Source organism: Epinephelus fuscoguttatus, linkage group LG16 (assembly GCF_011397635.1).
Source record: "Epinephelus fuscoguttatus linkage group LG16, E.fuscoguttatus.final_Chr_v1".
Lineage (NCBI taxonomy): Eukaryota > Metazoa > Chordata > Actinopteri > Perciformes > Serranidae > Epinephelus > Epinephelus fuscoguttatus.
Genome location: NC_064767.1, coordinates 28098463 through 28109959, shown reverse-complemented (window position 1 = coordinate 28109959; position 11497 = coordinate 28098463). Strand labels below are relative to the sequence as shown.

General features: G+C 41.1%; 1 protein-coding gene across 1 annotated transcript; it reads right to left on the bottom strand.

Annotated features, from left to right (window-relative positions):
- Positions 1 to 2320: 2320 nt before the first annotated feature.
- LOC125903875 (ubiquitin carboxyl-terminal hydrolase 37-like) lies at positions 2321 to 7030 on the bottom strand. Its single transcript, XM_049601054.1, has 13 exons — positions 6929 to 7030; positions 6732 to 6802; positions 6267 to 6413; positions 5947 to 6009; positions 5680 to 5811; positions 5438 to 5561; positions 5204 to 5355; positions 4945 to 5044; positions 4641 to 4717; positions 3726 to 3834; positions 3547 to 3604; positions 2898 to 3053; positions 2321 to 2791 (listed from the first exon to the last, which is right to left on the bottom strand). The coding sequence occupies exons 1-13, from the start codon at positions 7028 to 7030 to the stop codon at positions 2784 to 2786; spliced, it is 1299 nt and encodes a 432-aa protein (XP_049457011.1). The 3' UTR covers positions 2321 to 2783.
- Positions 7031 to 11497: the final 4467 nt, after the last annotated feature.

Sequence of the window (11497 nt, the reverse complement as noted above, 5' to 3'; positions counted from 1 at the left end):
TTTAAGTTGTACCCAACTCTGATGAGGAACTAACTATTACTTAATCATTATCTACCCTTTTTGTGTACCCTAAAGTAAAGTGAGACATCAAAATGAGTAGGTAATGAGTACTGAATCATTACCTACTCATTAGTTACCCTTTTTTTGTGTAAGATACACAAAAATTACAGTCGTTACTAAAGAACTAATGAGGAACTAACTATGAGTTAATGGTCAGTTCTAATGGTGTGGGGTATCACTATTGAGGGAAGTCTTGCATAAGGATGTTGAATAACTCTAAATTCAGCATAATGTGGATTTATGTTGAAAAAATACTCATCCATGATGATAGTATCCCATAGAATGTCCATTATCCAGCTCAAATTTCATATTTTGAAAGCAGTTAGACAGAAAACCTTTAAAAAATGTGTAGTACTTCATTCATGTTTTCTATGACACAACATTTAATACAGTTGACAAATTCATGAATCAACAGTTTATTTTCATTAAAATATTTAAAAAGTAATTTGAGGTTAAGCATGGCAATTAATGAATTTACCACATTCAGGGGGTATATTATGGAAACAGCAACATTGTTTATCAAAAAAGTATAGTAATTTCTTCACCTTTTGGTTGATGTGAAATGTACCCCTAATTATAGAATGACTCATAAGTTGTCATAAGAACTTATGAAATATCTCTTGACGTGAAATTGAAACCTCATCTAGCAACATTAGACACTTATGATACCAATCTTGGTTATAATGTCAAAGAAGTCACCATTATGATCCATTTTCTGGCATAGACATCTTTGTCTTATGATGTTGATGTTGCAAATAGTCTACAAAAGCATGACATTACCTGACGTTATGTCCACCAAAGATTTTAGAAATCCAAGAGTAATTTAAGAAAATAAAATATCAGTGGTTGACATGCTGTGTTAGCTCAGATTTTATTGAAGTAGAATAGAAAGGTTACATTTGCTACGTTCTCATTACAAGTTTGTCTGCTTCCATCCTCTACCGTCTGAAGGTTAGCGTTAGCAACGTAGCAAGTGGCTTGCGTCACGTTCTGTAAGCCCCTGTTCGACAGCTGATTGAACTTTGACCCCTTTCTTTCTGTCACTCAACCACATCCAACATGAAGATGCAAACAAAGTATTAACAATGCATTGGTTAGCAATATGTTTGCATTGTGTTGATTTAATAGGCTTCTTTCGACATTATTATTTTCCATATTTCAACCTAGTCCATTGTGCACAATTACAGGTTGAATGAGGGCAGAATGTTTTCCACCTATCCACTGAAGCTGATATTTGGTATTAGATATTATATTATATTATATTATATTATATTATAATCCTGTGGGGGGTGCTCCGGGAGTATGGGGTTTTAAGCCCCTTGCTAGGGGCCATCCAGCCCCTGTACCGAAGGAGCGCGAGTGTGGTTCGCGTAGTAAGTCAAACCTGTTCTCGGTGAGAGTTGGACTCCACCAGGGCTGCCCTTGTCACCAGTTCTGTTATATTATATTATATTGTATTATCTTATATTATTTTATATTACAGTAGGTTATATTATAAACAATGCACTGCATTTACTTTGACCCACAGATGAGTCAGGGGAATTCAAGGAAGAGGAGGAAGATGATTCACAGCAAGGGGCAGCAGGTTGAGTATACAGTAACTTGAATCTATTGTAGGTCAGTCTTTTTTCAAAATTTAGGGGCCATGCCCCTGGACCCCCCTAGTTAGACCATGCTTAAGCCCCGGATGTCTACAATGTCTGGCACTGCCTCTGACTGCCAGTCAGCTCTCTGTTGTGAGTTTACCTGTTCTGCTGCCTGTGATTTCTTGCACTGTGGATTACCTTACAGCATGGCTGCACATTCTGCCTTTGTGTGTCTGCCACAGAATCCACTCATCATCACCGCTGGTTCCTCAGTGGTTACGACCTACCTACAGTCGGCTCCTCACAAATGTGTTGGCTTCCCTTGTGTGTTCCCCTTGTATCGAACCCTCTGCTCATCTGATTCCACGTCCTGTCTGCTTCCTAACTGTCCCGCTGCACACCTCTGAACTGTTTGCTGTTTGTGTGCATTCAGTGGACACCAGTGACTCACCAGCTCTCTGTTCCAGCGTGCGGAGTATTGGACTGAACCTGTGCCCCTTAAATGCAGAGAATTCTCTGAATCTTTTGATGATATTATAGATTGTTGATGGTGAATCCCTAAATTATGGAGCTATAAAAACTCCCACTGAAAAATACATTAAAATACAACCAACAAAATCTTAAAGTCCAATAGTATTTATTTTCTTTGATTTTCTTTTTGTAGTTCTCCCCAGAGAGCAAGCCATACTCTGGCACAATGCAGGACCATCTCTACAACTGTGGTGTCGATGCTGATGAGATGTGTTGGGTCTGTCCTGCTGTCCAGCGACTGTGAGGCGACAGTGGCAAGGAAAAACTCCCTGCTAGAGGAAGAAACCTTGGGAGGAACCAGGCTCTCTGGGGGGGCCCATCCTCCTAAGGGCAAGGGAACCGTCAGCTGCTCCTGGCCACGGGACATCTTTTTCGTTCATCCTCCAGTCGTCTTTCCTGGTCATCTGTTGTCCACCGTCACGTTGAACAACTGCACCAAGAAAACAGACAAGTTGAGAAACTCACTTACCTTCCTTGTCCCGTGGCGGGTCTCCTGGCTCCATGATGGTCATCCTGTCTCCGTGTGGTGTATCCAGGTCCCTTAGTCCGACATCACGTCTTGAGTGTGTCCAGGTCTCTTAGTCCGACATCACGTCGTCAGTTGGGTTACACTACTGAGAATGAAGACAACACACTTGATGTAAACACTATGTCGGCGCATTTAAAAATCTCTCTCTTCTTCAGGACTTGAGTTAAGATGTGACGGTGTTGTCCTCTTACTTCTCTTGTAGAACAGGATGTAAGCACCCCTCTCCTGCTGCTCACAGACTAAGTTGCCGGACGTCTCAAAGACCATTGAATCATTGTAGGTGAGCCAAAGATCATCTGGTTCATCCGGATTGTTATCTGGGTGGATGCCTTCGCTGATGTAGTGTCCTATGAAGAGAGAGATCTTGATTAATATCTTAAAACATAGTGGAGGTTATGAGGGTTAACTGATAACAGACAAAGGGGTATTTTTTAGAATCACGACAGCTTGACGTATAACTCACCTATAAAGCATTATTATTTATTTCTTAACCATTCATAAAACCATTAGTTACAACTTAGAGAGTAGTATCAAAAAGATTCTGAATATGACATGATGTTTAAAACTTTTATGGTTTTCTACATAAAATAAAAGAAGGTAGCAGAAAAGAGTTCCAAATAAAGCAGAGAGTGCTAATAACTAAATTTATCAATCAGAATAGTAAAAAATAACCATCAATTTCACACAGAAAAGGATAAAGTTCCACTAAAAACTACTCAGAATAAATAAAGTGAATAATTATAATTGGTTAAATCCATCAGGACCTGAAACGTTTCTATCTACAGCATGACAGAGGACGACAGACGATCACATTCAGCCTTCAGTGTGTGCTTCTCTTACCCATTTCTGTGGAGCCAAAATGGCTGATGGCGCTGATCAAGCTGTAGCAGCCTCCATCCTGTGAAGGAACACAGTTCAGAAGAGTTAGCTTCACACGTACACACACAAAACAACAGCACACACTGTCCACATGTTTACTTTCACATGAGCCTGATTTTTGCGTTTCTGTTTTTCTTAACCTGTGTGGAGGAGACCAGCAGGTCCCTTATCAGCAAGACAGGGTCATCAGCCTTCTCAAGCTCAAAGAAGGGAGAGTAGCGAAACCTCTTCAGCTGCAGGATGAGCACTCTGAGGGAGAAGGTATGAAAATATGAAAGGATTAATGTTGAGCCTAAAGACAAAGTGGAGCAACACATTCTCATCCTAACTTGTCAGATACTGACGCTTTGTCAGTGGACCTACACCTCAAAATATGACACCCTAGGTACCCCCCTGCGTCAGCTTTGAATATTCAGGGACGACCTGATAATCTACGCTCCTTACGTGTCTTTTCAAATACACTTCTGTTTTCACAGGAAATGTGCAGTTTATGCTCGTTACATGCATACGTTCTCTCTCAAAATAAACTTGCAACGTAGGTAAAAGACTTCATTTTTATGTTTACTTCCTTTCACTGTCAGGTTTAGGCAACTAAAGTTAGATGTAGACAAAAACCAACAAGGTTTTGCTTAAAATAGGTTCAGTCGTTACCAATGTCGTTATGTTACATATGTCACATGACATACTTCAGTAGCGTAGCGTGCTACACACGCTAGCACACTATGTTATTATTAAAATAACTCCACTGGTTTTGGTTTCACACAGGAAGTGAACAGTTGGCTCCCAGCTGAAAGTCTAGAGTCTGTTTGACCCATTCGCCTCCCCTCCTGCCTGCCCTACACAGACTTTCTTTCCCTTTATACTACAGTTGTTGCAGGCAGCGTCACAAACTGCTGCTGCCCGCTGCGTGTCATACTGCCACATAGGGTGCCTCTGTGTGTCGGTGTCTGATGCTGAGATCAACTGACTCTCAAGGGTCCCTCAGGGTCCGTCGACCCCAGTTTGGGAACCACCCAGGTCAGGTGATCATTTTTGTCAGATGTGATGTCACTTACTGTGGCAGAGTGAGGAGGGATGATCTGCAGCTTGATGTGTTCTCTCCGCAGTCACACCTGAACTCCACCTCCGTCTCCTGCAGAGCAGCACAGAGAAACAGGCTGTGTGTTATGAACACAACTACAACACGTCCACATGCTCAGACAGAGGCAGTGTGTGTGTGTGTGTGTGTGTGTGTGTGTGTGTGTGTGTGTGTGTGTGTGTGTGTGTGTGTGTGTGTGTGTGTGTGTGTGTGGTGTTTGTTGCATGATGTTTTAGATCAGTCAGTGATCATGTGACTGAAGGAGGATTTGTGGATCTTACCTTAAGGTACTCCTGGAGCATCTCCTCCACAGAGCCTCCAGGGATGAGGTCTAGAGACAGGTTTGTAAATTCCTCCTGTCTCACTGACTGTGCTCCACAGCTGCACATTAAAGGGACAATACACATTAATATTGGCTGCAGTGGTCACAACACAATTTTGTTTCATAACAGGACAAGAGCAGGGCTTATTCAAGACCAGATCATTAAGGTGGCACCATTGAAAATTGACTGTGTGTGACCCTGAACTGTGCAGTCTCACCTTTTGCATGTCCTGGTGTTCTCCATTGTGATCACCAGGTGATCCTCTACAGGGCAGGTATAATGTGTGCCCATGAAAACTGCTGCCTCCTGCAGCAGAGGGGCCAGACCTCTGATCTGTTCCAGGACTGCAGTCAGGAACTCATGAGCATCCTGTATACACAGAGAAGAGTTTAAACACAGAGCACAGACAGTCAGGAGGCGAAACAACAGAATGTAAAGGCAGCTGACTCACCTTTTGCAGAGTGTCCCAGAACGCAGGTGCCTGGGCAGAGACCACATCCTTAAAGAACTCCATAAGGGGGATTTTAACTTGAGCGTATATGGACGAATGAACGTCCCTGACATCCATCAAGCTTCTACAGAAGGCGAGACGGAAAAAATAGACATTTTTGCATGTGTTTCATTTTGGTACTCAGGTTTGTGGAAAAACTTGAGAATGACGTATGTGTGAATGTGTGTGTGTAGCTGCTGTACCTCATCAGTTGAGCCTCAGGTACTGAGCTCCAGACCTTCTCCATGCGACTGATGCCCCCAATGAAGTCCTCTAATGTTAGGAGACTCTGCAGGCTTGCGTTCATATAGCAGGTCTGCCCAATGTTTGGAAATCTGACACAGAAACACAGCGAGTCAAAACACACGTCAGTATTAATTCTTCACTGACCAATCACAAACAGGTATTTCAGTTTGATTTGATGGATTCATCTCTCGTTACAACTGTGATTCATGTGCACATGTACTCACCCGAAGCAGTCGATGGGACTATCCAGAGAACTATCAGTGTCCCAGATGTCATTTGTTTCGTTGCTATGGAGATAAAACAAAAAAACACAAACACATGGTTAATAAACAAGCAAGAGGCTGACAGAGCAGAGTGTGTGTTTATAAGTTGCTGCCTCTGTGACAAAGTTGGTTGAGGAAGCCAACGTAACCCCTAGTGTAACCCCAGACAGTATAGGCATAGCCGTAGCTTTTGCTATTTAAGTCTGTTTTCAGTTCGTGATGGTTAACTGGAACATTTTGGTATAGTGACACACAAAATGTAGTGACAGCTTTTCACTTACTCGTTGAGTCGGGCCATGAACAGCTTCTCCTCGAGGTCAGTGATGTCGGCTGAATTTGCCTGCGTGACGTCATCCAGTGAGCGAAACGACGTCAAGTCGTCATGCTCGTCCTGCTCATCTGTGTTGTTCGTTGTTGCAGGACTGCTGCTGTAAGAAGAAATTGTCATCATCAAGAGGCAGAACATACACAAAAAGACTCCCAGGTAAAATTAATAAATAAAATATTTTAAGAATACTTTCGCTACAGAATATCACTGCAAGATTTAAACAAAAGCAACCACCAAAAAACTGGAAGAACATGATTTCATTAAGGTTACTTATAGTTAAAAATATGTTACGTTAGGAAAAGTTTATCTATGTGAGAATATTAGTCAGTGAATTTAAGAGGAATTTAAAAAAATTATCTATCTATTATTTTTATGTTCCTGACAGACATTGAGAGCAGCATGGAATGAATGTCACTACCTCCTCTCAGGGTTTGGTGAGTCTGTCCTTTCAGCGTTGGTGATGTTGACTGGCGTGATGCGATGTTTTCTCTGTTGGAGAAAAAACAAACTTGAATTGTTCAATAATGCAAACATAACAATTAACTATATCAGTACTCTCACTGAGTCCTGGCTGGTTAATATCTGGTGACATTGGCTCTTTTCTGTGAAACATACCCCGTAGTTGATCAGCAGCCAACGCCAAAAATTCCTCATGGCTTCCTTTTGTGACGCAGTTCGAGCATCTGAGGTGGTGACAGTAGGTCTAAAGAGAAACATGGTTGGTTATTTTACAGAGATAAATCGTACAGACACTCTGTGTCTTTGTGGTCATCTCTGGAGTATTGTGGGGAAAATTAAAGAGTTATTAAACAACATGTCTGTAGAAACAAAAACGCACTCTGAATGAGCATCTTACCTTTCCTGTGGGGCTGAAGGCCTCCTACCAGGAACACTTTGCTTCTGTAGAGTGAAAACCAAAGCAATGTTATGAGAAAACTGTTTTAAACTTCTTTTTTTTCGCAGCCATTTCCAACTAAAATGTTTAAATATAAATGTTACAGTCAACTAAAATGAGTGTAATGTGAAGCTCTGACACTCTGACGTGAAACATACGTCAGGGTAACCGAAGAGGCGATTCCCCCATTTCTTCTTCTTTGCCTGTTGGTCCTCCCAAGCCTCAGCTGTCTTTGCTGAGACTGGAGCAGCAGGTACATCCTGGACACTGGTGGTTAAGAGAGACACAGTTAGTTTTTCTACTTTCGAGGCCAGATAAATGAATCATAAATCACTTGCAAGAATGGTTTCCAGAAAAAAATCACTCTCACAGTTAACACAATCACAAACAATTTGCGTCAAACTTAAATACTTGACACTAAAAACACTAATCTCAGACAGTTTGTACATGTTGCCTGTACATTTATTATTTTTTTAGTGCTCCAAGATTTTACCAGTTAAAAAACAATAAAAATTTTGCTTTCAAATCTCAGGTCTGCAGCTCTGGCACTAACTCTTAAAGGTTTGGATTACTACCAAAAAAACTACATACTAAAAAATGTAAATACTTGTATTAATACTACTTTATTTCTAGTAAAATCTCTCTAAACCCTTAATAAAGGCAGCCAATGAAACAGACCACTGAAGTGTATTTTGTATTTTAGTGTATGTCCTTACCTTGTCTGATGGCTGGAGTGTTGTTTCTTCTCATCAGCCACAGTCTTCTTATGAGATTGTTGTTTCTTCTGTTAAGAAAAAGACAAATAAGATGAACATTGACTGCAAATTAAAATGCCTGTATAGAGTAGTCCAGGAATGAGTCCTAAAACCCGAAAATGAGTTTGCATTTTTGCACACTTGGTTTCCTTATCTTGAAATCAGTGAGTTTTTTGAATCTGGTTTTGGTTAGGTGCCTGAAATATGTTCTGTGCTTAACACCAAGGACTTCCACACTTGTGAAATTTTAAGCCTTTAGGTGTCTTACAAAGGTGGTTGCTAACAATTGATCAAATGAGACTACAGAGCGTCATCACGTTGACAGCTTCACAGCCTTGCTGGGGTAGTGAATTAAGTAATTTAGATAACATTAGCTTTTTACTTCCACTGATTACATTTACACTTCAAAAATCATAATAGTGGTGTAAATATTTGAAGATTATTTGCTGTACAAAACACACAAGTATCATAAACTATTGTTTTCCTGCAATAATTGAATATAACGGGAAAATCCCCTTTTCTTTTGTCGAGGGAATCAGGGTAACACTGGCATCTGTGTCGGCCTACAAAAAAACCTCTAGATAGACTATAATTTGACTGCAAGTATCGAAAAACACACTGAAGTCATGGAAACTTTTTCATTTCACAAGGTCACATTAAAAGCCATGGATCTACAGACAGATAGATAGAGACAAACCTTTCGGCCAAATATACGTTGTCCGAGCATCTTCGTGGTGTTGTGGATCTCTTTAGAAATTCGAGTCAAGTTGTGATGTCTGTCTGCACTGTTTGACTGCTGGATTCAAACTGTCTGTTGCAACATTCCACTTGTACTTAAGAACTTTTGGCTCCATCTAAGAGGTTCCACAGAACTACGTTCTGTTCCGAATGCAAGTGATGGAACACATTCTGCATCTTTTAATTTTCATAATGTCAGCATCTCTGTAATATATTCAAAAACAATGTACAAAAAATGTCAGGTATAAACCAGAACACAACAATACATGAGATACACGTCAAATATGTTGATACCATTCAAAATCAATGCAAATGGAGCCTCTGGGATTTTTCCTTCACCAAAACATAACTGCTCTGTAATAAGATGGATTAAACCAGATGGAACGGCATTAATTGCTGAATTGTATTCATATAATGTGACCAGCCAGGACCTTTCACTGTGTTATGATAAGCCGCCGGTCAGCCACATGACACCTGTCACAGCAGTATGATATGTGGACAGGCGGCATCAGACAGAAGTGTACTTTGAAAAGACACAATGCATTAACAGGCGTAAAATGACCCATCCGAGACAACACATTGTCACTCTGACCTCGTCACATATCCACATTTGGTCATGGACTTTCCACATCCACATCCAATGTGAAAGGTACCCTGGGCGTGTTGGTTGTTGACGTTCTGGGACACCATATCAAGTTCTGCCTGTTACATGCATTGTCTTCTTTCAAAACAGTACAACACCGCAAATTGATGTTTTTTTTCCTTCACTGACAAACACGCGGTTAGGTTTAGGAAAAAAGAACAGGGTTTGGCTTTATAATCTCACAGGACATGAACACTGCTCTCCCGGGGTGAAAATTGGTGTTTGTTGGGTGTTGGTGTTTATTGTTGTGCCGTTAAACTGTAATGATAACCAGCTGCATATCATGCCAGTAACTACTCTAATTTTGTGTACCTTATTGTAAAGTGTTACCCACAAAGTTAAATCAAGACATCATATTGCATCATACACATATACCTTACCATTTAAAACTATATCAGTTGAATTGGGGGCAGCAGAAACAAACTGTAAATACAAAACAGATATTATCACTTTTAATAACAAACTTGTCAACAAACAACTGCCTATTTACACATCCAGCAGATACAGATTAATATTAGCATTTGTTAGGAGTCGTGCTTCTCATGAAGTCACCTGATGAAGTTAAGTCAGTAGTAATAGTTGGTTTAACAGAGCTTCTTCACGAAACCAGTCACCCATTTCAAGTGTTATCACTGGATTTAACTGGTGTTATCATCGGTTAAAAGGAGCCTGCTACACCTACTAGTAGGTTCAGAAGGCCGTCGGCGTCATCAGTATATTATATGGCTGTTATTACAGTCACAGTTTCATTAGGTTTCAGTTTCACTTTTGTTATGTTTAGTCATTAAAACATTTAGGGTTGAGAAAAAAGTTGTGGTTTGGACGGTCTCCTAGGTGAAAGTCTTGTGCTTGTTTGCTCTTTCTTTAAGTCACCTGACTTCCTCTTTTGCTCCTGCCATAATTACTACAGTCACAAGAGATTGCCACCTACTTATAAACATAAATGTAGAAGAGAGTGGGGCCATACTACCTTAAATCTATGCTCCAGATATCAGCTGATAATGGCCATTTAATAGGCTGATAAAGGTCTTCTGAACCTACTACTAAGCGTAGCAAGCCCAAACTAACCTGTATGTGTGAGGCTGATAACGCCCACTCCATCAAGTGGTAACATTTGGCCTGCTGCTGCTGAAAATGAGGTTGATGAGGGAGGTGAGGGTGAATCAAGACATAAGAGTTGCAGCCCGTAAGACCAAAACAATCAGCTTGAACAATGAGCTTTAGTGACATTAAAATGCTCTGCAGAGCTGGGTCAGGTAATTATTCTCTGTGGGTTTGTCACCATGAAAGACCCCTTTCACATACAGTAATTACACACAGTAATTCATTGGATTCAACAGATTGTTAATACAAAATATAGATTTTGATATCACAAACCATTCCTAAAAAAGACCCTAAAACACCATAGTTACATCAGCTGCTCTGTCTCCCAGTTTCTACATTACTGAGCTCAGCCCAATGCCGTGAAAGGAGAAAGAAAGTGGGGATGACAAGAAATCAAACCCACAACATAAGAAGCACATTGCTTAGACCCCAGTTGGCTGATTCATCACAACACTTTCCACAAAGTGATGCTCGTGGAGCAACATTTCATCCACAACATATCCAAACACAAGCTTCATTACATCTTTGTAGCCTGCAGCTGCCCATGAATAAAATCCAGTTGTGGCTGTTTAGCCAGTGTAGCGTTACAGCTGACCTCTGCAGCAGAGAAGGGCTCACCCTGGGTGGGGTGTATTCCTGGAGCGTCAAGTTGTCGTACTGTCAGTCGTAGTAGGTGTTTCAGGAAGTGGAGTCCTGCTTCTTGCAAAACCTCCACTGGTAGTAGCTAATGTAGCATGTAGAGCCTGAGAGACGCTCTGCACGTGCTGCCATTCATTTCCATTATCCCTGAGTGGGAGCGCCAATGGAGATATCAATCAGTCCATGGATACTCATGCTGAAGCTGTCGTGTGCCACTGTGCTGGAGAGCGCTGTGATGGACAAAGATGGATGACACATCCCTATGCAGGGAATATCCTTACCAGGAGAATAATTAGCTGAATGCAAGTCAAGCAGGACTCAACATCGGCTGACTTTAAATTCCGTGTGTGCAGGATACTGGGGAAAAAACAGAGCTCAGAGGAACAGTAGGTGAATGCCCATCTCTGACC

Excerpts from the sequence above, each read along its gene's own strand:
- LOC125903875 (XM_049601054.1), bottom strand. The coding sequence starts at position 7,030 with ATGTTTCTCTTTAGACCTACTGTCACCACCTCAGATGCTCGAACTGCG. Across the intron at positions 6,010-6,266 it reads TTCATGGCCCGACTCAACGA|CAACGAAACAAATGACATCT; the intron begins GTAAGTGAAAAG and ends TTATCTCCATAG. Across the intron at positions 5,356-5,437 it reads TCTGGGACACTCTGCAAAAG|GATGCTCATGAGTTCCTGAC; the intron begins GTGAGTCAGCTG and ends CTGTGTATACAG.